The sequence below is a fragment of the Cebus imitator genome, unplaced genomic scaffold (genome assembly GCF_001604975.1).
Source record: "Cebus imitator isolate Cc_AM_T3 unplaced genomic scaffold, Cebus_imitator-1.0 Scaffold15, whole genome shotgun sequence".
In the NCBI taxonomy this organism is placed as follows: Eukaryota; Metazoa; Chordata; class Mammalia; order Primates; family Cebidae; genus Cebus; species Cebus imitator.
The window spans coordinates 10,901,258-10,929,223 of NW_016107330.1; the positions used below are offsets into that span (position 1 = coordinate 10,901,258).

General features: G+C 50.7%; 3 protein-coding genes and 1 non-coding gene across 8 annotated transcripts in view; 1 reads left to right on the forward strand and 3 right to left on the reverse strand.

The window, feature by feature from the left end:
• Positions 1–6,806, forward strand: part of LOC108287839 (serine/threonine-protein kinase PINK1, mitochondrial) — an 18,503-nt gene extending 11,697 nt beyond the window's left edge. Inside the window, exons 5-8 of one of the 2 annotated variants that reach the window (XM_017506486.2) lie at positions 81–244; positions 2,863–2,990; positions 3,650–3,886; positions 5,348–6,806. In XM_017506486.2, coding sequence (XP_017361975.1) covers positions 81–244; positions 2,863–2,990; positions 3,650–3,886; positions 5,348–5,605 — 787 coding nt within the window. In that variant the 3' untranslated portion in view covers positions 5,606–6,806. The remainder of the gene's footprint in view (positions 1–80; positions 245–2,862; positions 2,991–3,649; positions 3,887–5,347) is intronic. The other variant, XM_017506506.2, reaches the window with a different exon arrangement.
• LOC119468054 lies at positions 1,347–1,451 on the reverse strand. Its single transcript, XR_005196680.1, has one exon. It is a non-coding gene; the product is annotated as a U6 spliceosomal RNA (small nuclear RNA).
• A 457-nt stretch (positions 6,807–7,263) lies between the features above and the next one.
• DDOST (dolichyl-diphosphooligosaccharide--protein glycosyltransferase non-catalytic subunit) lies at positions 7,264–17,600 on the reverse strand. The gene is made up of 11 exons (XM_017506517.2): positions 17,254–17,600; positions 16,946–17,056; positions 11,524–11,610; positions 11,117–11,220; positions 10,882–10,976; positions 10,082–10,175; positions 9,692–9,840; positions 8,767–8,914; positions 7,990–8,110; positions 7,759–7,865; positions 7,264–7,666 (listed from the first exon to the last, which is right to left on the reverse strand). Exons 1-11 carry the CDS (start codon positions 17,405–17,407, stop codon positions 7,517–7,519), a joined length of 1,320 nt encoding a protein of 439 aa, XP_017362006.1. The 5' UTR covers positions 17,408–17,600; the 3' UTR covers positions 7,264–7,516.
• Positions 17,601–19,781: 2,181 nt separating this feature from the next.
• The window catches only part of KIF17 (kinesin family member 17), a 46,719-nt gene continuing 38,534 nt past the window's right edge, over positions 19,782–27,966 (reverse strand). Inside the window, exons 12-15 of one of the 4 annotated variants that reach the window (XM_017506531.2) lie at positions 26,653–26,911; positions 24,945–25,012; positions 21,772–21,889; positions 19,782–20,516 (exon numbers count right to left, since the gene is read on the reverse strand). In XM_017506531.2, coding sequence (XP_017362020.1) covers positions 20,338–20,516; positions 21,772–21,889; positions 24,945–25,012; positions 26,653–26,911 — 624 coding nt within the window. In that variant the 3' untranslated portion in view covers positions 19,782–20,337. Of the gene's footprint in view, positions 20,517–21,771; positions 21,890–24,944; positions 25,016–26,652; positions 26,912–26,972; positions 27,407–27,966 lie in introns of those variants that run through there. The other 3 variants (XM_017506522.2, XM_037730496.1, XM_037730500.1) reach the window with 3 other exon arrangements.

Genomic DNA, 27,966 nt, shown 5'->3' on the forward strand with positions numbered 1-27,966 from the left:
CAAAAAAAAAAAAAAAAAAAAAAGGGCTATTAGGAGTTGTCAGCATTCGGTAGCCAGCGGCCCTGTCCCCTCTCCACCAGCTATCCCTGTACCCTGCGCCAGTACCTTCGCACGAACACACCCAGCCCCCGCCTCGCCACCATGATGATGCTGCAGCTGCTGGAAGGCGTGGACCATCTGGTTCAACAGGGCATCGCGCACAGAGACTTGAAATCTGACAACATCCTCGTGGAGCTGGACCCAGGTAGGAACCTGCTGCACCATTAGCATTCTCCAGGGGCACTAGGGGGTAGGTCGGGAGCATTTAGGACCAACTCTTTAGGTCCTCTCTGGTTGTGTGTTCTAAGTCGTGTCTTCATTTAGCTGTGTACATGAGAGGTTAGCAATCTCTCCCTCAGAATGGGGATTTTTGTTCTGTCTTTGCAGAGAGACAGCAGTTCCCAAGTTCCTTTCTGTTGCCCACTTACAGAACAAGAACTTCAGTGCTGCAAGTTTTCATAGTTAAATAAAGAGGACAGGCACAGTGGCTCACACCTTTAATCCCAATACTTTGGGAGACTGAGGTGGAAGGACTGCTTGAGGCCAGGAGTTTGAGACCAGCCTGGGAAACATAGTGAGATCCCTGCTCTACAAAAAATAATAATAATAATAATAATAATTAGCCAAAAAAAAAGTTAGCCAGGCATGGTGGCATGCACCTGTAGCCCCAGCTACTTGGAAGGCTGAGGTAGGAGGCTCACTTGTGCCTAGTACTTCAGAGTCTGCAGTGAGCTATGAATGTGCCACTGTACTCCAGCCTGGGCAGCAGAGTGACACCCTGTCTCAAAAAAATAATAAAAAATAATAAAGTAAAAGAGAAGTAGACTTCAGCTTATTATAAAAAAATAATTTTTGGCTGGGTGCAAGTGGCTCACGCCTGTAATCACAGCATTTTGGGAGGGCGAAGCGGGCGGATCACGGGGTCAAGAGATCAGGACCATCCCGGCCAACATGGTGAAACCCTGTCTCTACTAAAAATATAAAACTTAGCTGGGCATGGTGGCACGTGCCTGTAGTCCCGGCTACTCAGGAGGCTGAGGCAGGAGAATCACTTGAACCCAGGAGGCAGAGGTTACAGTGAGCTGAGATTGTGCGACGGCACTGTAGCCTGGCGACAGAGTGAGATGCTGTCTCAAAAATATTAATAAATTTTCAAACAGTGAAATCTGTCCAAATGTAAGCCCAGTTGCCTCTGGAAATGAGTTGCCCACCACTGGAAGCATTCAAGTAGAAGCCGAATGGCCACTTGCCTAGGAAACCTGTAAAGGAGGTTCATACATCTGATAAATTTTTGAACTAGAATATTTAAATTTTTACTACATTCCTTTTTTCAAAAAAATTTTAAAGATTCAGGGGCCATGCAAATCTCTGTATCTTTCTAATTTTAGTATATGTGCTGCCGAAGTGAGCACTGAACTAGAAGATTTAAAATAATTAAATGATTAGATGAACTGGCTTTAATTTCATTTATTTATTTATTTATTGAGACAGAGTCTTGCTTTGTCACCCAGGCCGGAGAGCAGTGAGCTCACTGCAACCTCTGCCTCCCAGGTTCAAGCAATTCTCGTGCCTTAGCCTCCCGAGTAGCTGGGATTATAGGCATGTGCCACCACGCCCAGCTAACTTTTGTATTTTTAGTACAGATGGGGTTTCACCGCTGGCCAGGCTGGTCTCAAACACCTGGCCTCAAGTGATTTAGCCCCCTCAGCCTCCAAAGTGTTGGGATTACAGGCGTGAACCACTGTGCTCGGCTGGGAACTAGCTTTTTAAAGGAACTTTGTATGGACTGTTTTACAAATAACTAAATAACTGATTCTTTTTTTTATTATTATTATTTATTGAGACATAGTTTCCCTCTTGTTGCCCAGGCTGGGGTTCAATGGCACAATCTCGGCTCACCACAACCTCCACCTCCCAGGTTCAAGAGATTCTCCTGCCTCAGCCTCCCGAGTAGCTGGGATTACAGGCATGCACCACCAGCCCCGGCTAATTTTGTATTTTTAGTAGAGATAGGGTTTCTCCATGTTGGTCAGGCTGGTCTCAAACTCCTGATCTCCAGTGATCCAACCGCCTCGGCCTCCCAAAGTGCTGGAATTACAGGTGTGAGCCACCATGCCTGGCCCTTTTTTTTTTTGAGACGGAGTCTCACTCTCTTGCCCAAGCTGGAGGGCAGTGGTGCCATCTCAGCTTACTACAACCTCCACCTCCCAAGTGTAAGTGATTCTCTTGTCTCAGCCTCCCGAGTAGCTGGGATTACAGGCACACGCCAACATGCCTAGCTAGTTTTTTTATAGTAGAGATGGGGTTTCACCATGTTGGCCAGGCTGGTCTCGAACTCCTGACCTTAGGTGATCCACTGCCTCAGCCTCCCAAAGTGCTGAGATTACAGGCGTGAGCCACCACACCCAGCAATAACTGATTCTTAATGCACCTGGTTCTTAGGTTTGGATTTGGGGTTTCAAATTCAAATCAAAGTCTCTTGGGATATAAGGGCCCTTGGAGATCATTTGAGCCAAGCTTCAGCTCCTTTGGTCTTGGGGACAGCTCCAGTTACTAGAACATGATTTCAATTGAGTCATGCTCTTACACAGTCCTTTGCCTGGGGATTTTGCAGCCCATGCTTCCTGGAGGCATTTCCATGGTCACACAGCAGGCCTTTCTGATCTGCTCTCAGGCCTTGTTAGCCTGCGCTCTGGGGCCAACACTGAGCTGTTAGCCCATCAGCCATGTCTTGCTGGTGGCTTTAGTAGGGACATACTAGGGCCTCTCAGAGGGAAGGAAGGGAGGAGAATTGGCCACTTAGCTCTGCTTGCTCCTTCCCAGATGGCTGCCCCTGGCTGGTGATCACAGATTTTGGCTGCTGCCTGGCTGATGAGAACATCGGCCTGCATTTGCCCTTCAGCAGCTGGTATGTGGATCGGGGCGGAAACGGCTGCCTGATGGCCCCAGAGGTGAGTTCTGAGCACGGCATGTGCTATTGGCAGCCCTTCACCCATGCTTCCACTGAGTACAGAATGAGACTTGATGCCTTATGATTACCCAGCACCTGCATCTTTTCTGACCCATAATTTGGTACAAGTTCCTTCCCTGCCACTTTGCTTTCCTTCAGCCTTCCCTCATATCCCAGGCAAAGCGAGTCCTGTCACATGAACCAGGCAGTCTAAGTAGACCCTTCTGGGTCTGAGCCGCAGCTCACTCAAGCTCCAGGTTCCTTGGGACAGAGTTCAGATTAGCCATGAATCAGATGACGTGCAGGGCATGAAAAGGTTAGACATACGGCCAGGTGTGGTGGCTCACGCCTGTAATCCCAGCACTTTGGGAGGCCGAGGCGGGCAGATCACAAGGTCAGGAGTTTGAGACCAGCCTGACCAACATGGTGAAATCCTGTCTATTAAAAATACGAAACTGGGTGTGGTTGCACACGCCTATAATCCCAGCTACTCAGGAGGCTGAGGTAGGAGAATGGCTTGAACCCAGGAGGCAGAGGTTGCAGTGAGCCGAGATTGCACCATTGCACTCTAGCCTGGGCAACATAGCAAGACTCCTCAAGAACAACAGAAAAGGTTAGACACGCAACCAGCATAACGTCTCACCCATTGCTTCTGAGCAGGTGTCCACAGCCCGTCCTGGCCCCAGGGCAGTGATTGACTACAGCAAGGCTGATGCCTGGGCAGTAGGAGCCATTGCCTATGAAATCTTCGGGCTTGTCAATCCCTTCTACGGCCAGGGTAAGGCCCACCTTGAAAGCCGCAGCTACCAAGAGGCTCAGCTACCTGCACTGCCCGAGTTGGTGCCTCCAGATGCTAGACAACTGGTGAGGGCACTGCTCCAGCGAGAGGCCAGCAAGGTGAGATTGTCCCCGGCTTCAAGAGGACAGTGTGGGCGGAAACCTCAGTTCTCGTTCCAGAGCAAAGATTAGGTTTGGGCCAGCACCGTGGTGACAGAGCCTCTGTGTTAGGAATGTGGAAGGTAAAGCCTAGTCATAGGAGAATAAAAAACAGATTTTAATGTAGATAGAAGTAGGAGTGCTAGCCACCACATCATAGGGAGAGTCCTAGTAGTTCAACTCCTGTGGCTTTGTTAGTTGCTTAAAAAGTTGTTCAGAGGCCAGGTATGGTGGCCTATAATCCCAGCACTTTGGGAGGCCGAGGCAGGCAAACCACTTGAGACCAAGAGTTCCAGACTAGCGTGGCCAACGTGGTAAAACCCCGTCTTTACTAAAAATACAAAAATTAGCCAGGTGTCGTGGCGCATGCCTATAATCCCAGCTACTCGGGAGGCTGAGGCAGGAGAATCTCTTGAACCTGGGAAGCAGAGGTTGCAGTGAACCAAGATCACACCACTGCACTCCTGGGTGACAGAGCAAGACTCTGTCTCAAAAAAAGGATGTATTTTTGAGAAATTTTGGGTTTTTTTTGAAATGGAGTCTTGCTCTGTCATCCAGGCTGGAGTGCAATGGCACTATCTTGGCTCACTGCAGCCTCCACCTCCTGGGTTCAAGCAATTCTCCTGCCTCAGCCTCCCAAGTAGCTGGGATTACAGGTGGCCGCCACCATGCCAAGCTAATTTTTGTATTTTTTTTAGTAGAGACGGGGTTTCACCATGTTGGCCAGGCTGGTCTCAAACTCCTAACCTCAGGTGATCCACCCGCCTGGGCCTCCCCAAGTGATGGGATTACAGGCGTGAGCCACCGCACCCAGCCAAGAAATGTTTAATGGAGATGTAGCTCATGGAAACAGCTGAGAACTGATCAGAGAGATAGATGAGAAACATCTTCTGAGAGCAGATGTGGACACTGTGAAATTAATATAAAGGAATGCAAAGGCAGACCTATCTGAAGCCATAATTGGAGTGGCAGCTGGCTCAGGGGCAGGCTTAGTGCAAAGAGCTAGGCCATACCTGCATCCCAGCACTGTTCTGCCACTCTGTTAACCATTCCCTGTACGTGGCCTGCTTATCTTGGTCACAGTAGGTGCACAGTGAAGGTTAGAAACTGCAACCAGTTATAAAATGATGAGAGACAACTTAAAGGGACCAGACAGCACAAGAGGCACTGGGCTTTCCACCAGGAGGAAAGGCTATTCCAACAAGCATGCCGTCCCATGCAGAGGTGTACACGTGGAAAAGCTTGGAGCATGGGTAAGGGGCAGGCAGTATTTGTCACCTGAGTAAAGGACATCAGTAGGAGATAGGGTAGAGGAAGAATTGGATTGGGGCCAGAGAAAGGAAGACCCTCACTAACAAAACAGGCTTTGGGTTGAGACCGTGTTAACAGATGTTGTAGCTTCAGCTTCCCTTCCTGTTGCAGAGACCATCTGCCCGAGTAGCCGCAAATGTGCTTCATCTAAGCCTCTGGGGTGAACGTATTCTACCCCTGAAGAATCTGAAGTTAGACAAGATGGTTGGCTGGCTCCTCCAACAATCGGCCGCCACTTTGTTGGCCAACAGGCTCACAGCGAAGTGTTGCGTGGAAACAAAAATGAAGATGCTCTTTCTGGCTAACCTGGAGTGTGAAGCGCTCTGCCAGGCAGCCCTCCTCCTCTGCTCGTGGAGGGCAGCCCTGTGATGTCCTGCATGGAGCCTGGTGAATTACTAAAAGAAGAACTTGGCAGCCTCTGTGTCGTGATGGTCTGTGAGTAGTGAGGGTGGGAGTCAGGAGACAAGATGGCGCAGAGAGGGTTGGTTAGCCAAAGAGAAGGCCTCAGGCTTGGCAAATGGAAGAACCTGAGTCACAGTTCAGTCTGCAGCCGCTAACTCTAGCTGAGCAATTTGGGATGAATCTTATAACCTGTGTGGACTTAAGTTTTCTTGCCTGTAAAATGAAGAAATTGGTATAAACCAGGAGTTAGCCACCTTTCAGGTTGTGACAGCTAGTCTTCCTTGTGGCACAAAAGCAACCCTGAGCACGTAGTAAGTGTGGCTGGGTGCCAGGAGAGCTTTATTGATGGACACTGATGTTTGATTTCCATGTGTCACTAGTCTTTTCAACCATTTAAAAATGTAAGGACCATTTTTAGCTCGCAAGCCATATACAGGTTGCAGGCTAGATAGGCCCACACACCAGTTTGCCAACCTCTGGTCTAGATGAATTTGAAGAACCTAACTCTACAAAAAAATATTTTTTTTTAAAGCGAACTGATCACTAGGTCTGTTTGTGCGCCCATGATGGAAAAAAAAAAATATATATATATATATATATATATATGTAGTAAGCTTATCCCTGTGTAGGAAGCCGAAGGAATGCATTCTCTTCAATGGTCAGGAAGGTAACTCAGGCTTGATTGCAGACTTCAAAGCCCTGTCTTCAACCCTTGCCCTGTCCTCAGACGTCTGAAAAGTTAGTGGCCAAGCTGTTGTATTAGAGGAGGCTGGACTGAGGGGGGTAGGCCTGCATCCACAGCAGAGAGGATCCAGGCCAAGGCACTGGCTGTCAGTAGCAGAGTTTGGCTGTGACCTTTGCCCCTAACACGAGGAACTTGTTTGAAGGAGGCAGCGTAGCATGTCTGCATTTGCCACCTGGACAAAGGCAGCCATCAAGCATGGGTCAGCACATTTAGTTACAGGAGTGGGAAATGTTCACGCGAGGCTTGGGAGGTAGGATCCTCTGTGTTCCCAAGCTGTGCATTCTGGACCAGCTACTGAATTAATCCCACATAGCGAAGGTGACTGATGAGCAGTAAGTGTGGGGATTTAAACTTGAGGGTTTCCCTTCTGACTAGCATCTCTTACAGGAATTGTGAAATATTAAATGCAAATTTACAACTGCAGATGACGTATGTGCCTTGAACCGAATAGTTTTAAGAATGATCTTATATGCTGAAGGTGAGAACATTTTGTGGGCAGGTATCAACATTGGGGAAAAGATTTCACATATAACTTTATACATGATTTTTAGAACATGGCTATTGCCTAAACAAAGCAAGGTGGACATGCAGTAAGGTGAACATGCAGTTAAGGTTCTCTTCCACCGAGCCGTTGAGCCTTCTCTTACCTGGCTCTATATTTCTAGATTTCCCATTTCAGAGAGTCCCACCCCTCGGTCTACTAGCAGCTTTCTTGTATCCTTTGAGGAGACCTTAGGAAGCACCATCATTTCACAGTTAAAGACAGTCCAGTCTTAGGCAAAATTTCACAAAGCCACTTAGGATTTTGTATCCAGTCAGTCAGTCATCACCAAACGGCACCCGCATCCCCAACCGTAAGCAAAGCAGGACAGGGGCCAGGTGAAGTTTGAGGGCAACGTCTCTATTTTAGAAATGAGAGTGACTTCACATATGAAAAAATGCCACTTGGCAATTCAAAGTGGAAAAACTTACATAAAAATTATCCCCTGACTCCCATCCCTTGGCTCTGAGTGTCGCATCTCCCACAGAGGTAAAGTTGTGCCATTTCCCCGTGGCTTTAAACAAAGCAAAACAAAAGCCACCAACCCCCCTCCCCATTCCTACACGGTATAGAGTCCCAGGCCTCTGGCCCCTCAGTCGGATTTCTCCTTCTCCTTCATGTGCAAGAAGACGATGCTGAAGATGAAGAGCCCCAGCATCATAGAGAAGGCGCTGGCGTAGTAGGGGTAGGCTGAAGGGATGAAGCGCTCGTACTGTGTGTGCTGGAGTGGCCGCACGGATACCTGCAGGAGGACAGAGGTGGCAGGCCCTGGCCGCTGTAGAGCCTGGGCAGGGCACATGCTAGCTGAAAACAGGGACTGTCACCTGTGCTTACCTGAGTGGAAGAGTACAGGTGTGTGTAGCCTAGCCGATTGTAATCCACTTTAAACTGGAATACACCGTACACATCAGGCAACTTGAACTGAACGCTGTATTTGCCACCTGCGGAAGAACCAATACGAACAGCCGGGAGGGTTTCCCAGAGTGTTTCCCAGTTGGGCCTCTGGAGATCAAGCGAGGCCCGGGGCAGTTTCCGGCAGCATCCTCGTGGAGGAGCTGCACTCACCTTTCTTCTTCAGGAAGGTCCTCACAAAAGGATCAATGCGGACGAATTCCAACTGAATGTCATCACCGTCAAAGGGGACCCATTTGCCATTTGAGAGCTGCTGGATCACGATGCTGTACTCCTGAGATAAAAGGCCGGGTTAGCCAGGGCTGGCCATGACTGGAGGCGTGCCACCACATGCAGGCAGAGCTGCACTTAATTCCCACCCAGTGCGCACGGCAGGAATGCCCAGGAGTTCAGAAGACCTGCAGATGCCCCTGCTACCCAGCCCTGATCGGTAACCAGTCTTTCTCCTCAGCAAGGTTAATGCCCCTGACACAGCAGCTCTGCCTCTTCTTCGCAGGCCCAGATTCCTTCGCACAGCATTCATGGCCCATCGAAGTCTGGACCCAGCCACCCTCCTGACTCAGAATGTGCCAGACACTTTCAAGCATTCATGTTTCCATATTCGCTTTCTCTCACCTAACAAACTCATCCTAATGACCTAACTGAAATGTTGTTTCTCTTGTAAATCCAACTTCCTGGGCCGAGTTAATCAGTGAAGCCCTTCCCACTGCTGCCGCCTACAGCAAATACACACACCTCTTCAGAAGTGCTCCCAATCAGTTTTCGTACCAGGCTCTGCATCTCACCTGGCCTGCTTAGGTGTAGGGATTAACTTATTCATCTTTATTTATGCCCTTTAGGCCAACACAGAAATATTCAATAAGTACTTCTGAGCTGAGCTCCATCAGCTTGGCAGAACCCTGGGGCCCTCACACCCCAAGCACCTCTTACCACTAGGTCAGTGACAGTGTAGGCATTGGGTGGGGCTGTCTCGCCCACCCGATGATGGGACACAGGCCCCACACGGAGGACACCCTCCTCCTTGAACACCCAGCGGGAGAGGGCCACAGCTAGCTCATAGTTGCCTGTCTGGGAATACCTGCAGGAGGGAAACAGGAGAAGTCTGGGCACCAGAGCCACCTTCTTTCCAGTGGTGCCTGACGGGCAGGACACTAACGTCCACCATGACAGTGCCCTAGCGAAGTTCTGCCTGTAGGCCTTGGGCACCTAGGGACCCACAGTTAAAGGGAACACAGGAACAAATGAAAAGATATGGGGGGTGCTGCGCTGGGTGTCATTTGCACAACAAACACAATTTTCGAAAAGCAACAGTGGAGGTCAGGGGTTACAGACCTCAAGATAAGGCACTACTACTTTAGAAAACTGGAAGTGCCGGCCGGGCGTGGTGGCTCATGCCTGTAATCCCAGCACTTTGGGAGGCTGGGGCGGGTGGATCACAAGGTCAGGAGTTTGAGACCAGCCTGGCCCATATGATGAAACCCTGTGTCTACTAAAAATACAAAAAAATTAGCCAGGCATGGTGGTGGATACCTGTAATTCCAGCTACTTGGGAGGCTGAGGCAGAATCACCTGAACCCAGGAGGCGGAGGTTGCAGTGAGCCGAGATCACGTCACTGCACTCCAGCCTGGGCAACAGAGCAAGACTCCGTCTCAAAAAAAAAAAAAGGGAAAAAGAAAATTGGAAGTGTCAATACCAGCAATATAGCAATAAAGTCCTGAAATAATCTGACAGCACCTGAAACACTCAGCCTCTGACACTTTTAGCTAAAAGCCTCCTCCTCCCCCTTCTGAGTCCTCCCCATGTACACAGACCAAACCACCTAGATCCCCAGCCCCTAAGTCTCCCGGCAGTTACCTCTGGGAGCCGGGCGTGGCCTTCTGCACTGCTGAGTTGAAGAAGGTGTCGCTGAAGAAGTCAAGGGAGCCACTGAAGATGACTCGGGCATTGTTCCTGGCTTGGAGCCCAGCAATGAGGAGAGTGTTCTTCCCCACTGCATGCGGATACTGGGAACAGAACGAGGTTGTTACCCAAGCGGTTCCAAGTAAGGGAAGAGTTGCCGCGCCTCCTGAGCAAGAGGACAGCGGGCCAGACCAAAACAACCCTGGCCCTACCTGAAGGGGAGCCTGAGACCACAGGGCTTCTGCCCATGCCACACCCCACCAACCAGTCATTTCCTCTGCCTCAGCCAAATGTGCTGTTCTGTTTCATTCTTATTTTGAAGCCTCAAGGCTGTGAGGCCCTTACCTGGGTGATAGGCTTGTCTGGGAAGAAGGAGTAAGAGGTGGAAGAGCCCGTGAGGATGTCCAACACCAAAGGGTTATCAGGATCGGCCACCATCCTGTAGCAGGACAAGAGCAGCCCAGCACTGGCCCCAGGAACTGAGCCCAAGGACAGGGGATCCCCAAGCCAGTTCGTCCCAGGAATGAATCCTTTTTTCTTAACTGCCAACCACTTAGCTCTTGTCTTGCTATAAAAATGGAGTTTGACTTTTTTTTTTTTTTTTGAGACAGATCTCACTGTGTCCCCCAGGCTAGACTGCAGTGGCACGATCTTGACTCACTGTAACCTCTGCCTCCTGGGTTCATGCGATTCTCCTGCCTTGGCCTCCTGAGTAGCTCAAACTACAGGCACATACCACCACGCCTGGCTAATTTTTATTTTTAGTAGAGACAGGGTTTCACCATATTGGCAAGGCTGGTCTCCAACTCCTGACCTCAGGTGATCTGCCCACCTCAGCATCCCAAAGTGTTGGGATTACAGGTGTGAGCCACCATGCCCGGCCAACTTTTTTTTTTTAAGAGAGAAGGTCTCACTATGTTGCCCAGGCTGGTCTCCCAACTCCTGGAGTCAAGTGATCCTCCTGCCTAGGCCTCCCAAAGTGCCGGGATTACAGGAGTGAGTCACTGCACTTGGCCTTGGCTTAATATAATAAATAAATCTCATTTATATACCCCCAAATAATTCTAGCTTGAATTCCCAAAAAAAAAAAATTAAGTGACCCCTTCTTCCCCCAGGTTTCTGCTGGCCTCTCCCTACTCACGCACCCAACACCTCGAAAGAGGATGGGATTTAGAGATGATTTCCCCACGATGGTTGGGGCCTTCAGCAGGTTCTCAGTGTCAGCCACGATGAGCGTATGCTGCAAAGAGCAGGCAGAAAGCAGGGTGGTGAGGAAAAGGCTCCCCAAGCCAGGGAGTACCTGCTCACTCCCTCTTAGTTTTTGGCTAAGCCAAGTTTTGCCATATGTGCCTGAAACCTGGAAGGTGACAGCCTGCTTACCTGGCCGAGGTCTGAGATGTCATAGTTGTGATGGTCAATGACAGCCGTTTTCTCCTCGTCAAACTCGATCCCACACTCACTACCCAGCTCTCGCAGAGGGTCACCTGCACAGACCCAAAAGACACCTGGCTAAGCCCTTACAGGGGGCCTTGGGCCAAGTATCCTGGCTTCCTTGTGACTCCCTCTCTGCCAGTCAGCCCCAGTGCCCAGCAGCCCTAAACGGAGCCCTGGACAGCAGCATGCTATTCTGCCTCCAGGAGTCAGAATCTGGACTGATGTAACAGTTCCCTCACTGACTCGCAAGCTAAGGCCCACCCAGTCAATGCTAATTTGACAGCTTCTGTTTGTAAATCTCTCCAACTCCCTGGAAGAGTAGAAAGCACCAGAACCTCCCAGGTTGGACTCACCAATGTCTGAGCTGGCAGCTACCAGCACACTGCCTCCACCGTCAATAAAGGCACTGATGGTCTCCACGTTGATGTTGCCTCCAAAATCTGAAAGCAGGTACCAGACACAGTGACCCACAGGTCTCCTCTCTCTGCTCCTCTGACACTGGCAGGGAGGGGACAGGAAGGGCAGAGCAGCCATGATCACTGGCAGAGAAGCACCCTTTGGAGGCCACAATAAGGAAGAGGCTTCCCACACCACATCCCAGAAAGGGCCATCCTCCCAGCGTGAAGACTCAAAATGATGGCTTAGACTTAGAAACTTCTGGAGGTTTGGAGAAAACAGTCAAACATCTACTAACACTGGTCAAGCAAGCTGTGTGTATTTCAAGTCACACAGGAAATATGCATTTGGGCATGTCGCACTGCCCATATTTCATGAAACAGCTTGGGTCAACCTCATCACCTGCACCTTTCATGCTAGTGACATTGATGACTGCAGCCAGTTTCCAGAGCCTGTCAATTCCACTCCGTCTAAATGGTTTGAGGAAGAGCACTTCTGAATCTCCGGGTGATGCCATCACTCGACACCAGGACTCCCTGGTCTGGCATGAGTCCATTTTTCCCCTATGAATCCTACAGATTCTATCCTGACATCCACAACAGAGCCACCCAGTACACTGCTTTATAAAAAGTGATCACCAGAAGGGCTCATTAATTTGTAATATTTGTAACTGTGAGATCCTATCCTTTTTTGGTCAATTAATTGGGTCATGTGACTACTGCCATAAGCTTCTAAAACTAGCACTGGGTAGGGCTATTAAGGCTCCAGAGTCTCCCCGAAGGGTACTCTGATGTTGAACCTAAGGTCATGAAGGGAGTCTCAGTAATCCATTTACTCACTAAATAAGGAATTCCTGTGAGCCGAGAAGAAAAACAAAGTGGACAATGTGGGAAGGGAGCTCTTAGGCAAAGGTTTTTCAGGGAAGACCTGACAAGTGGCATCTGAGATGTAAGCATGAGCCAGGCAGTCTGTGGGGTAAGAGGATTCCCAGCATAGCAAACACCAGGTGCAAAGTCCCCGAGGTGGGTGGACATGGTCACCAGCAAGGGGCCCAGGGCAGCTTAGCTAGAGAGACAGGAGTGAGCAGCAGGAGGCAAGCCTGGGTGAAGTGAGGGCACAGGCTGCACAGGGCCCTGCACCCCACACGAGGCTCTACCATGGGGAGCCACCAGAGGATTCCCAGCAGGATCCTGGCAGGATCTCATTCCTGTTTTTCAAGGACGATCCTGGCGATGGGTTAGAGACTAGGGTTTGAGGGTAAGAGTGGCCGTGGTGATGGGTGAGAAGGCCACTGTGAAAATCTAGGCAGTGAAGAATGCTGAGCCAGCCTTGGAGCAGAAATGGAGGGAGGAGTGGCAGGCCTCCATGCCTTCTGATGGCGCAGCCGCAGGGCCTGCTGATGGTTCTACGGGGCGTTAGAACGACGCCAAGGAGTCTGGCTGAACAAGCGGAATGATGGATGTAACAATTTACTAAGACTGGACACAGAAGTGTGTCATTAGACCCCCAGTAGCAGGTGGAAATGAGTCCATCAAATGACTTCGTAAAGATCTAAATATGAGAAGAGCCCTGTTTTTGAGGGATAATCTTCAGCAGAAAATAAAAAGCGCCTTAAATGACCTTCAGGCATACTCAGAGACTCCCGTTTTTTCTACCTCTACCTCTCGTGCTACATTCAAAAAGCCATCTCTCCACTCTCCTTCGGAGAGGCCAGGCAGTCCTAGACATTCCAAAAGCAGCCTACGGCACAGTGCAGTGGTTTGCAATCTTGGGCGATTCCACCCCTCAGAGCAATGTCCGGAGACATTTCTTCACTGTCACAGTAACAGGGAGGTGGCTACTGGCATTAGTGGGCCGAGGCCCAGGACACTGCTGAACACGCTACAGTATGCAGGACAGCCTCACTGTAAAAAATCATCCAGTCTGAAACGTCAAGGATGCACCTGCTGAGAAACTTTTATAGAGTAGACAGAACACGGGCTTTGAAATTGAGACCACCTGGGGTTAAAACCAGGCAAATCCCGCAGGTACAGTGGCTCACGCCTATAATTCCAACACTTTGGGAGGCTGAGGTGGGCAGATCACCTGAGGTCGGGAGTTTGAGACCAAGCCTGACCAACATGGAGAAACCCCGTCTCTACTAAAAATACAAAAAAAATTAGCCAAGCGTGGTGGCACATGCCTGTAATCCCAGCTACTTGGAGGCTGAGGCAGGAGAATCGCTTGAACCCCGGAAGCAGAGATTGCGGTGAGCTGAGATCACGCATTGCACTCCAACCTGGGCAACAAGAGCAAAACTCCATCTCAAAAAAAAAAAACAAAAAAAACTAGGCAAATCCCTTCACTCTTCTGAACCTATTTCCCCATCTACAACAAGGATCTAGTTTCTCCCAGGTACAGAAAATGCGCTGAAAATTTCTTCCCTTGTAGCCATGACTGCCAGTGACCTGGGAGCCTTCCAATGCCAGTGAGGGCAAAGAAGTCACTGGGGCATGGAGAGGGCAGCCAGGCCAGCACTCACACACCTGACAGGGTGATGATGATGGCGGTCACGGGACCAAAGCAGGGCCCTGGGAGCAGACACCAAACCCCACTGTGAACCCTACCCTGCAGCCTTTCCCCAGGAATGCCTGAGAGGATTTTCGCAGCAGCACCTTCCGAAGTGTGGAACCCACTCCACCAGAGGCAGAAAAAGTGGCAACAGCAATGCAGGAACCGGGCTTTAAATAACTTTCAATCTCAGAGAGAGTTACTCTCCTTCCTTATTTTTCTAGCTTTCTCCATCAAAGAGAATGTCTTAGTTTGATACTAGATGTTAGAACTTGTAATGCTTGCTAATCTCCTTTTTCAAGAGGGAATCTCAGGTTTAAAGCCTTCAGCAGGCAGCAGTATCTGGCTAGAACTTAAGGGTGTTGTTTTTATTCTATTTATAGTTACCTTCTACGTACATCGAGTGACGACACTGGATTTCCATTTTCAGTAGTGATTCTGGGTTCACTATTGGTTCCCTTTTAAAATGACATTTTTAGTTTTTCGGTTTCTATTTTTTTTGAGACAGGGTCTTGCTCTGCCACCCAGGCTGGAGTGCAGTTGGCATGATCTCAGCTCACTGCAGCCTTGACCACCAGGGCTCAGCAATCCTCCCACCTCAGCTTCCCCAGAAGCTGGGACTACAGGCATGCACCACCACGCCTGGCTAATTTTCTTCACTTTTTGTACAGACGAGGTTTCACTATGTTGCCCAGGCTGGTCTCAAACTCCTGGACTCAAGCAATTCTTCTGCCTTGGCCTCCCAAAGTGATGGGATTACAGGGATAAGCTATTGTACCTAGCCTTTTTTTTTTTTTTTTTAAAGCAGGTCAATTTGAAGACAAATATTAGGTAGTTATTAGCACAGGAGATATATAATATGGTAAAAATCATGAAGGACGTATGCAAATGACTAAAGTTTGGGAAACACTGTTTTACCCTCTCTGCCGTTTCTCACACCAACAGTATCCTCTGTCAGCCCTCTCCCGATCAGTCTCATTCACTGCTGCTTTCCTTCCAACCTATACGAGCCGACAGTGCCTCCACTTCATCTTACACCCTGGCACAGGGTTTGGTAACTCATTTCAAGCCTTTATTTTTATTTCCTCAAAAACAGACTGAAAGAATTCCTCAAGGGCAGACTCCCTGTCCTTAAGGTCTCACCCAGTCCACTGTATGGTATCTATTTCAAAGTTTCAAACACAGTAAAAACTTGGCGAACACCAGCTACTGCACTGAAGGCTCCATTCACCTGCCCAGTCATCTGAAGCTTTCAACTTGTACCAATTTGGGGTGACATCTACCTAACTACTCCTGCCTTCAAAAAGCCAATTCCAAAAGCACATGTTGCAAGGGAGTTGGGAGTAACACAGTTAAGTGACAGCAACCTAGGAAAATACTTCAGGGATTTGGCAAACCGAATCTCAAGTGAACTACGGAGAATAAAGAAGCCGCATCCCAGTTATTCAGTCCCAGTTATTCAGGAGGCTGAGGAGGGAGGACTTGAGCCTGGGAGATGGAGGCTGCAGCGAGCCATGATCACACCATTGCACTCGTCCTGAAGAGTGCAATGACGCTATCTCAAAAAAAAAAAAAAAATGCTGGGCACAGTGGCTCACGCCTGTAATCCGTAATCCCAACACTTTGGGAGGCCGAGGCGTGGATCACAAGGTCAGGAGTTCAAGACCAGCCTGGCCAAGATGGTGAAACTTCGTCTCTACTGAAAATACAAAAAAAATTAGCCAGGTGTGGTGGCAGGCACCTGTAATCCCAGCTACTCAGGAGGCTGAGGCACAGAATGGCTTGAACCCAGGAGGCGGAGGTTGCAGTGAGCTGAGATTGTGCCACTGCACTCCAGCCTGGGCAACAGAGAGAGACTCTGTCTCAAAAAAGAAAAAAAAAAAGGACACCAATGAAGAACTTCCTAAGCTTCATCAACTGAAGGGAGGAAGGTGGTTCTGTCTTACCCAGACAAGGAAAACTTGTGTCTTTTGAGAAAAAGATAAACTGAAGCAAATAAAGAAGAGAATGACTAATATGCTCATCAAAAAAGTATGGCCAAAGAGAAATGGCCAAAGTAGCTGGGGATGTTCAGTCTGGAGAAGAAACAACCAAACAAGCTATGATTATTTGAAGGCTATGCCTCCAAGCCGGACAAGCATTAGATTTTTTTATCTAAGGTGCTGGAGAGCATAAGAATAAAATAAAGCAAGAGACAATATTTGTTTAATATAAGAACTTCTTAACAGAATTGTACAGTGGTGGATTGGATTGCCTCATAAAACAGGAATACTCAAGTATAAACTGGATAATCTGGCCAAGATATTCATTCTGTTGAATAGCCCTCTTCTAGGCTGCTGGATGTATCTACCCAGCCTCAAATGGGAGGAGGGATGGGGTAGTAGATAATTGCTAAGCCTCTTTTTTCAGCCCGAGACTATGAATCTATCTGAATTTTTAAGATCAACTGCCACAATGCACAATGCTTCTTTATAGCAATCCACATTAATAACAGGCCATTTCCTTTTTCCACCCAGGCAAACCCAACCCAGGAGCTTTCCATCTTTCTATCAGGCCCTTTACAGAGTAAACTCCCTTCTCGGTAGAGCAGCAGGGCCCTGGGTTCCCTGGTCTACAGCAACACTTAACCCCACAATCCTTAGCTGTGTCTTTTAGAAAGATGGCCCCTACTGGGCTCAGGTCAGAAATTAACATTTTCCTCTTCTCTGGTAGCAGCGCTCAGGAGTGGCAACCCATCCTATGACCCAGGACATGCCAAGAACCAGAAGAAAGCAACCCATCAGTCCCAGGTCTCGAATCCCAGTGCTAGGGGCGACGTGGAGCCCTTACCTTCTACCGAGGGGGAGAAAATGATGAGATTGTCATAGAGGAATTCCCCATACTTAATGAGAGAGAGGCTGGGGTCATCAGCGGTCTTGAATGTGAGCTCAAAGCCCCGGTCTGGACAAGAAAAACACAGGTAGTTGAGGAAGATTGGATGCGAAGGGAAACCCCTGCTGCAGACATCGCGGACCCGCACCCCAAGCGGCAGGCCAGACCTGGGCGACCTGCTCCCGGAAAGGGAGTGGGAGGGAGAGTGGTCAATGCCGTTCCAACCCCAGGCCCCCACACGCCGCCCCCTCGGACCCCGCTCTCACCCTTCAGACTCCGGAAGAAAAGCGAATGAGTCTCCCGCAGGTTGAGGTTGTCCAGCAGCACTAAGGTGCGGGGTCCGCTAGCGCAAACTGCGCCAAGCAACGGCAGCAGCAGCCAAAAGTGGGCCCAAGCCCGGGCCGCGGTGCTGGGCTCCATCTTCCTCCTCCTGCCAAAGAACCCAGCACCTGGACACCGGAAGTACCCCGTCTACGGTAGCCCAATCGCGGCTCGTGGCCGTGGAGCACCACCCGGAAGTGATAGACACACGACGGAGCTGGGCCTCCAGAGCCGGAGCTTTGACGGTAGGGAGCAGAGAGCACCACCGGAAGTGTCCTGGTGGGTGGCGGATACCTTGAACCGTATTGGTGGGAGTGGATCAAGGCCCCGCCTCCCTAAAGAAAAGGCTCAATCCTAGAGCGACAGCTCTGCAGCCTCGGCCAATCAACGAGGTCGAGCGCCCTTTGGGGCGCCCAGGCCGGCCTCCCGCCCCTAGTCCGGAGCCCGCTTCCGGCTGAAGTGTGTCTTCCCTAGGCTTGATCGTCGCGTCCTGGACAGGGTGTGGAGCCATCTCCTCGCTGGCGGGATCTTCGCTGGGCCTGGGAAGGCTCGGGGCCAGAAACTGGGCCTCACCCCCACCATCTCTAGGGAGGAGGGGTTGGAAGAATAAGATCAGGGCCAGGGCACTTGGAGCCTCGTCCCTGCCGCTCGCGGCTCCAGGGGCCATGGCACGGATGGGCCTGCCCGGTCCTGCCCAGCTCGGTGGCCCACGCTGGAGACTGTGGATGGGCAGTGGACTGGCCTAGCAATGGTTCAGTTTCCAAGCTGCATCCCTCACTAGCTGTTACTCGGGCATTGCACTTCTCTCCAGGACGGTTTCCCTGGCTGTAAACAGGGCTAAGGACGAGGTTCAGCTCCGCTGCATATCTGTATGCCTTAGGAACAGCCATCTAATTATCTCATCTCTGGGCTCTTGGGAGGAACAAGGCAGATTGTGAAGCACTTAGCGCCGGGCCAGACTGAACATCCATCCAGTAACGTGGGCTCTCAACTCTTTACGTTAATACAGAAGCCACCCCGGTCACCTCAGAGCTGCCTTTGTCCACCAAGGGTCTAAGTAAAAACTACCACACGCAGCTTCAAGGCTTCCACTGTCCTCTGTGTCCCAACCACAATCCTCAGGCCAATGGTGACAGCAATTGTAGAGAGATGGTAGCAGTTCCTTTCTGACACGTGTCCACCAACCCAAGAATGGGGCAAAAATCAAAACCTCCCTCCATGCATCTTCTTAACGACTCGACTTGCTCTCCATTCCCACTGGCTCCGCTCCAAGTTAAGCCTCTGGCCCCTGGCTCCTGCACCCTAATACCTGCTCCCAAGACTAGCCCTTCCACCCTTGACACAGTACCACATCGACCCACCTCTAATTCAGAGCCAATGGTGTTAAACTTTTTAGGAGTCTGTCACAGCTCAGGGACACCCCAGGGCTCTTCGCTCTCAGGTCGCCACCTCCACTCATCTCAGCAGCCTCATCCCCTCTCAGTCCTTGCTCAGGGCTTCCATGGAACAGGAATGGCCCAGCCTTTAACACCCTGAGTTCCACACCTCCTGCCTTTTGCTTTGCAGTGCTCTCCACCAGAAGCGCCCTCCTTACACCCCCATCTTAAACCTCTGAACAGCTGTGCTCCAGCCTGGGCAACAGAGCGAGACTCTCTCAAAAAAATAATTTTTTAAAGTCCTGATCTCACCTGCTCTGACTCAGGACGCACTGCCGCCTGCCTGTGGCTAGACATCTCTATGGTTGTCCAAGCACCCCCACCCCAGCTTCTCAAGAGTGTGAGCTCCTTGGCCCAGGCATATGGCTTGTGGAAACTGATACGAAATAGGGAGGAGGAGGACTAACACAGAGACCTGCTATGCCCCAGGAGCTTTACATCCTATCTCATTTAATCTTCACATTAACCCTATGAGGTGTGCTTTAAGTACTATCTCATTTAATCTTCACATTAACCCTATGAGGCGAGCGTTACCCCATTTCACAGATGAGGCTCAGAGTGAAATGAGGTTCCAGGACTGTGCCAAAGGCCAAGCCTTTTCCCTTAGATAGTGGGGTGCCCCCACAGGACAGGCCTGGGATACTGTGGGCAAGGGGAGGGCTGTGTCCTAGGTAGCCCCCTATGTGGGCACAAACAGGGTGGCCTGGTTTCATTTCTGGCTATGTCAGGACACCCAGTCCCAGCACAGCCCCCAGGACTGTCAAAACCTGGGCCCTTTTCTGACCTCAGGGAGACATGGCCCTATTTTCCACAGCGAGGGGTCTGCTTTCCTGGGTCACAGATTCTTCGAGAATCTAATGAAAATCCAGAAACTCTTCCCAGAAGAATGTACTCACAATTGTAGGGAGCTGCAGAAACCCTGGAGGTCCCAGGCAAAGGACCCTTGTTCCAGAAAGAGCTTCCCTGGGGCAGCCAGGCCACAATGGCAGGGAGGGGCCCCAAGTGACACTGTCAGAGGGTAAGAGAAGGGGAGCTTGTCTTAAAAGCAGTTTATTGGTCAGTTTAATGTGGAGTCGCCTTCCCTGGGCCACAGTCCAGCCAGGGGTGGGCAGTGCAGGAAGAGCTGCTGTGGGACCCCTGTGCCACCCCACGGGTCGAGGCAGTTCTCAGGAAGTGGGGCCAGTCAGACAGAGGCACAGTTCCTTCCCAGCTGATACTGAGCTTCCTTCACGTGGCAGTTGCTGCCCACTCCATCAGGGCTGGTGAAGGCCATGAAGCAGCTCCGAGGCTTTGAGGCAAAGGCCAACACTGGTGGGCATGGTTGGTGGGCTCAGTGGCAGGTGAGCAGACAGAAACACTGACATGGTGCAGGCCTCTCTAAGGAGGACAGTCCAGCCTCCAAGGGGCTCCTGCCCCAGGCACAGGTGGGCTCTCTGGGGAACAGGGAAGGCAATGTGTATTCCCAGGGCTAAAGGAGCCCTCGGGCCCCAGAGCACTGTGTGGGGGGTGGGAGGGAGGCCTGGCTGGGGCTGCCCTGGGAGGGCCTGGCAGTCTCTAGAAGCCTATAAGGCAGGCAACAGCGGGCAGCTGTGCTCACAGAGGCTCACTGCCAAAGTTGTTTTTGCTTTTCTTACGCTTGGCCTTGGTGAAAGGGATGTCGAGGGACTCGAGGCGGAAGGGCCGGGGCTGGGGCATTTCAGGGGCCTGAGTAGGGGGGATGGCAGGGTTGTTGCTGAGTGGGCAGCCGAGGCCTGGTGGCGAGTTGTGATATGCTGTGGAGAAGAGGGGCAGAGGTGCTGGTAAGTCAGGAGAGCGGGGACGGAGAGAAAATGCCCCAGTGGGGAGGGTGGGGAGCCTGGCCCACCCCACTCCCTCCCTCCTGCCCAGCAGCTGGGACCCCAGGCTCTGCGAAGCTGCTCTGGCTGAGGTCTGACACCTAGCAACTATGTTGGCATCCAAAGGGGCTGGGCTGGGAGTTGGGGCTTCCCAAAGCCTGATCTCAAGCCAGGCAAGCCTGGGTTCAAAGCCCAGCTCCACTGCTTCCTATTACCTCAGAGAAGCTGCTTCATCTCTGAGCCTCAGTTTCCTCATCTGCTACATGGGCACAATGCCAGGCACTCAATTAATCCTATTTCCACCCCGCCCCCCCATTCCTCAACTCTACCCATTCTATCTCCTAAATAACCTCAATATATGGAACTAAAATTTACTCTTTTTTTGAGACAAAGTCTCACTGTCACCCAGGCTGGAGTGCAGTGGCACAGTCTCAGGTCACTGCAACCTCTGCCTCCTGGGTTCAAGCTATTCTCCTGCCTCAGCCTCCCGAGTAGCTGGGACTACAGGCATGTGCCACTACAGACTGGCTAATTTTGTATTTTTAGTAGACAGGGTTTCCCCATGTTGGCCAGGCTGGTCTTGAACTCCTGGCCTCAAGTGATCCACCCGCCTCAGCCTGTCAAAGTGCTGGGATTATAGCCATCAGCTACCTTGCCTGACCAAGATTTGCTTTTTATTGCTATTTTATTGGAAGCTCTGTGGGCTTTGCTTTCAGTTTAAAAGCACAGAAAATGAAGTAATGCTTAAGTTTTAAAAGCGTGTTTTGCATTTATGGCCCTTGATAAGTGAAGTCAGTCTTCATGTGGAAGAAGTCACAATGCTGGTGTGTGACTTGCCAGGAAGCTGGCGTGTAACTAGTGAGAACTAAACCCAGGCATCCCCAGCCAGGCCCCTGAGCCATGCACTGAGTGCCAGGGGAGACAGGAGTGGAGCAAAGAGGAGACTCTGTATTGAACACCAGGCCCCGGGCTGGGCGTTTCTGCACCTCGTCTCACCTAATCCTGAGAAGTTGGTGTTACCCTCCTCATTTTGTAGCTAAGGAAACTGAGGCTCCGAGAGGGAAAGGAATTTCTGAACCCAGGTCTGACTTCAAAACTACCCCCTTCATGCCTCTCCCAGCTACGTGGAGAGGGTGGGGGCAGGGGAGGGGCTGTCCCCTCACTGTCCCTTCAGTGAATGAGGGATACTCACTGAGGCTCTTCCTGGCGTCCGTGTTGAGGATCTGGCTGGCCCGCTTAGACCGGAAGTAGTTGCTGGCGATGTTTTCACTGTTGCTCCGACTGAGCATGAGTCTGTAGCGGTCCTCCTCCTGCTGAGATGCAGATGCCCATGGTCACCCCCCTCGTTTGTGCCCCTGGCACAGGGCTCAGCAGCCTCTGGCATCCTGGGGCAGTGGGGGCCACCCCAAGCCGCCTCCAGGTTGTCACAGGGCTGGAGCAGGCTCTGCCCACTCTGGTGCATCCCACACCATAGACCCTGGACTCATGGGTGGGATCCCAGGCCGCTCTGGCCGGGGAGTCACAGTCTGTAGCCAAGCCTGCACCTGAACCCCCTTCCTTGAGATGGGAAGGGCCTTATTCCATCCTACAAAGCTCAAAACAGGGTGTCCTGCCAGTTCCCACAGGGGCCAGGGTGATGCACAAACCCCAAATCTATCACAACGTGCTCATAGAATTCCTTGGCTCCCCGGTGCATTTGTGATCATTAGAACTGGAATCCTAATCTTTTTATCACCAAGGGCTATTATTTTTCACCACTATCGTGGAACTTGTTTTCTTCAGTCTAAATCTTTTTCAGGGAATTGTCCTCCCACTTGATGGTTCCAGTGGAGTGAGCATTCATAGTGCCCAATACTATGTGGGACTCCCAGCCGCTTGCTACACAGCTGGACATGTGACCCAGACTGCACCAATCACAGAACCACATCTTCCTAAACACAGTAATTGGTCCAAGAGTAGGCCCATGACCCAGGCAGAGCCAATCGGAATCTCTCCCCAAGCTGTAGTTTAAGGATTCTTTAAGACAATGGTCTCCAACCCCAGGCCATGGCCTGTTAGGAACTGGGCTGCACAGCAGGAAGTGAGCAACAGGTGAGCAAGTGAAGCTTTGTCTGTATTTACAGCTGCTCCCCATCACTCCAGTTATTGCCTGAGCTCCGCCTCCTGTCAGATCAGCAGCGGCATCAGATTCTCAGAGGAGCGGGAACCCTATTCTGAACGTGCATGTGAGGAACCCAGGTTGCATGCTCCTTACGAGAATCTAATGCCTGATGATGTCACTGCCTCCCATCACCCCAAGATGGGGCCATCTAGTTGCAGAAAAACAAACTCAGAGCTCCCACTGATTCTACATTATGGTGAGTTGTATCATTATTTCATTTCATATTACAATGTAATACTAATAGAAATGAAGTCCACATTAAATGTAATGCACTTGAATCATCCTGAAACTATCCGACCCCCTAGCTGTCCCAGTCTGTGGGAAAATTGTCTTCCACGAAACTGGTCCCTGGTGCCAAAACGACTGGGGACAGTTGCTTTAACAAACCAGGCCTCTCTTCCTTTTGGATCACCAATCGCTAGCAGCCATCCTCCCAGCCATATGGAGAAAGCCTGCAGCTAGCATACCAAGGGAAGAAGGAACAACAGGTGAAGACAGACACAGACCCCAACTGTTTCAGCCCCTAGATCCAGCCATGCCTGAAACTGGTCCATTTATATGAACTAAAAAATTCCCTGTTTTTCTCATGATTGTTTGCTTTGGCATCTCCCTATCACTTGGAGCTGAAAGCATTCTGACATAACCTCTTTGTGGTCCCAAATTAAGAATGTCTTTTTTCCTGGCAGCAACTTGCCCTTTTTTGAGAAGCTGCCAGTCAAACTTTAGACCAGCATGAGTGGCCCCTTGCAGCCTGAGTTGCTCAGCCAGAGATATTTGGTTGGAATTCATTGGCCTAGGAGTGGCCTTATCATAACTATAAAGGTATATTCTACGTGGGTTTTCTGAAATATTTGTAATGGCTTAAGGTAGAATCAACTAATTATGGCAAACAGACCAAATCTGGTCTGCAACTGTTTTTGTAAATAAAGTTTTATCGAAACACCATTCATTTGTGTATTACCTGGGGCTGTTTTACAGTGGCAGAGTTGAGTGGCTGTGACAGAAACCATGTGGTTCACAAAGCCCAAAATATTTATGGTCAGGTCCTTTAGAGAAAAAGTTTGCTGACCCCTTGTTTTGAACAAAACTCTGAGTTTCTCTATTAACTTAGCTTGTAGCTACTGTCCCCAGCAGCTGCCAGAGGCCCAGACACAAGGACACCAGCAGGGGGTCCAGCTGCCTGGGTCCCTCTCTGGTGGCTCTGCCTACCCTGAGGCTCTGTAAATAACAACTTTCACATCATTGTTCATGGGCTTGTGTCGTGGAAGCTGTGCCTGCAATCCAGCCCTTGATGACCAGGCCATGCCAAGTGGACCCCTGCTGGTGCCCTTCTGTCTAAACCTTTTGTGGCTGCTGGGGACAGCAGCTCCCAGCTAAGTTAACAAACTTGAAGAGTTTCCCTGAAAATACCTCTGCTTGGCCAGGCACAGTGGCTCATGCCTATAATCCCAATACTTGGGGAGTCCAAGGCAGGCAGATCATGAGGCCAGGAGTTTGAGACCAGCCTGGCCAATGTAGTAAAACCCTTTTTCTACTAAAAATACAGAAATTAGTCAGGCATGGAGGTGGGTGCCTGTAATCTCAGCTACTCAGAAGGCTGAGGCACGAGAACCACTTGAACCCAGGAGGTGAAGGTTGCAGTGAGCCAAGATCATGCCACTGCACTCCAGACTGGGTGATGAAGTGAAACCCTGTCTCCAAAAATAAAAAAGAAAACACCCCTGCTTTAATAAGATGCATTTCTGTTGCACCACAAAATATAGGAGACAGGTTCTTGCCACTGCGCTTAGAAAAAGAAAAAAAAAGAATATGAGAGAGAGAAAAATAAAGTGACAGGAATCTCAATTACTGCTTCATGAACCCTCTGAGGACCCTTTTGGTCTGAGGATACCAGCTGGGGCCCAGGAAACCGGAATGTGCTGCTTCTCCTCTGGGTTTGAGGCTGAAGCCTCTGTCCTTCACTGGCAAGATGGGCCACCCGGAACGGTCTTTATGACTGTGAGTGCCTTTGAATCAGGGCCAGAGGGGGTTGAGGGTCTAGGTGCCAATGGAGGGACGTGAAAAGGATCCAGCCTTGGCCCCTTCTTTAATCCTTAAGTGGAAGGAAAGTAGAAAACCAGCTCTCTGCAGTAGTGCTGACCCATGGCACTGCAGGCAAAGCCCTCCCATCCCCAACGCCCCACTCCCTCTCCCAGGGTCCTCACCATGTTCTGCTCGCTGTTGTCTGCTGCAGAGGTTTTGTGGGCTGGTTTATTCTGTGGCCCAGTTGAAACTGCTATGAGAAAACAAAAGCTGAAGTCACTGCTGCCTGGTGCGAGGCCCAGAAGAGGGCACGGGTGGAGGTGGGGGTCAGGCCTGGCTCAGGCTTCAACAGGGAGGACACTTCCCAGCCCAAGCCAAGGGAGGATTTTAAGAAACAGCAAGACGGGCTCAGATACCGGAGAAGCCTCCAGGCAAGACAGCAGGCGAGGGGCTTGGAAGCCTGTGGCAAGGGTGGAGACAGACAGGAAGGCTGCTACATCCCAGAGCATATGGGAAATGGAGCAGGCTGGGGTCTCAGCAGGGAGGGTGTCAATGCCATCTATAAACATCCAAGATTTTGGACCTGGATGAACACTCTGACCAAGAGGGAGGACTCCTGGCTGGCACTGTGGGCTCCCCACATGGGCAGAGCCAGCTCCGTGGCTAGAGAAAGCCACAGCATGCCTGGCTTTACTCTGAGACTCATCAGAAGTGAGAAGGCCTTCAGGGTCATCTTATCCAACCCATTCTTTGTAAAGAAGCCCAGAGAGGGACAGTGATCTTTGTAAGGTCACACAGGAGGTCAGCAGAAAGAGTGGAAGTTGAACCAGGCATAAAACTCTGAACTGTGGGTTTCGACCAATGGTCCTCCCACTCACTGCTGTGACCGTGACTCTGGACCCTCTGAGATTGCGTCCTCATATGTGAAATGGGTAGAAAACCTTACAACAGTCCTTCTCAGGGCTGTTGTATGGATGAAGCAGTGACCATGCTGATTAGGGTAATGCCAACATAGCAAGCACGCACTATGTGCCAGGCACTGCTCTAAGGGTTTTATGTGTATTAATACATTTCTGGGTTTTGGGGGGGTGGTTATTTGTTTTGAGACAGGGTCTCACTTTGTCACCCAAGCTGGAGTGCAGGGGCACGATCTTTGCTCACTGCAGCCCTGACTTCCTGAGCTCAAGCAATCCTCCGGCCTCAGTCCCCCAAGTAGCTGGGACTACAGGTATGCACCACCATGCCTGTCTAATTTTTGAGACAGAGTCTCACTCTGTTGCCCAGGCTGGAGTGCAATGGCACAATCTGGGCTCACTGTAACCTCCGCCTCCCGGCTTCAAGCGATTCTTCTGCCTCAGCTTCCCAAGTGATTGGGATTACAGGCGCCCACCACCACGCCCGGCTAATTTCTATATTTTTAGTAGAGACTGGGTTTCACCACGTTAGACGTCTGGCTAATTTTTGTATTCTTTTTTAAAAACAGGGTTTCACCATGTTGGCCAGGCTGGTCTCAAACTCCTGGATTCAAGTGATCCACCAGCTTCAGCCTCCCAAAGTGATTACAGGCATGAGCCACTGCACCTGGTCTATTAACACATTCCAAGCCTCACAGCAACTTTAAGAGAGGTGCTGTTATTCACCCCCATTTCATGGATGAGGACACCAAGTCCCAAAAAGGTCACATAGGAAACGGTGCTGCCAGAATTCCAACCCACATCTGTCTGCCTCCAGAACACACTGCTTTCTCGGAGTCCTGATGTGTCAGCTACCCAGAGTCACGTGTCTGCTATACCCACAGACTGCAAGGAGAGGCCCACGCTCCCTGCCAGTCTGCAGGATGGTGAACTGTGAAGGAGGGTGGGGAGGGCAAGGGCCAGCCAAGCTCCTGACCTACTGGGAGGCTGGTTTTGATGATGGCGGGCTGTGGGATCTTCCAGAAGCCGTTATCTTCATCCCAGCAGGACTCATGCCGAATCTTCTCAAGGTTGCTGTAGTTACAGTCCCTGCGAATCAGGGGCTGCACCTGCTCCAGCAGCTGCTGCAAGAGCATGGAGTCGCGCTCCTGCCGGCGGATGGTGGCCAAGTAATCGATCTTCTCCAGCTGAAACTCGGACTGCAGGTCCTTGATCTCCACCTCTGCGGCCCGAAGCTGAAAGCAAAGGACGACAAGCAGTGAGCAGGGAAAGATACCTCCCCCTCCGTCTAACCACCCTGTCCACTCACTGTCCTGCCGACAGCCAAGCATCGTCTGTTCATTGGCCTGATTCAGCCATCCATTCTCATCGCCACCATCCATCCATCCACCTTCTCTCACACCCACCCATCCTTCCAGCCGTGCAATCACCCTGCTGCTTCTCCACCCAGCCTTTAAATGAACACCTAATTGTGTCCCCCCAGCCCTGCAAAATGTAGGGGAAAAGTTGATCAGCAACTCCAACAGCCAGCTCTCAGTCACTACCCACATTGTACATTTTATTCTGGCGACTTTGAGAAGTCCCCACATCCAACATCACAGTTCTAAAGGAACTCACAGAATTGCACAAGTGACTTCTCTAAGGAGGGCAACAGGCCCAAATGCTCTGACCCGATGATCCTCACTCTCCCACTGCCACAGCCCTGTGTTATGTTGTGACAAACACTGGACCTAAGAGTAAGACCCACCTTGATCTGATCAAGGGTTCCAGATTCCTTTGGTCTCCTGCTCAAGTCTGCCAGACTGGTCCCCTGGTCCCTCCTGAGCACAGGTGACTGCCAGCCCCAGCTGGAGCCACGCTCTCTCTGAGCCCCACCGAGACACCCGGGTGCACAGTCTGTTTCCACAAAGAGCAGGCACAGTTTGGTTAGTAAGGAAGGATGTAGGGCCGGGCACAGTGGCCCACGCCTGTAATCCCACCACTTTGGGAGGCAGAGGCAGGAGGATCTCTTGAGGTCAGGAAACCAGCCTGGCCAACATGGTGAAACTCCATCTCTACTAAAAATATAAAAAAATAGCTGGGCGTGGTGGCACACGCCTGTAATCCCAGCTACTCGGGAGGCTGTAGGAGGACAATCGGTTGAACTCGGGAGGTGGAGGTTGCAGTGAGCCATGACAGCACTACTGCACTCCAGCCTGGGTGACAGAGCAAGACTCTGTCTCAAAAAAAAAAATGGTGGAGATAATGATAATAATTAATATTTATTGGCATGCCTCCTGCATGTCAGGCA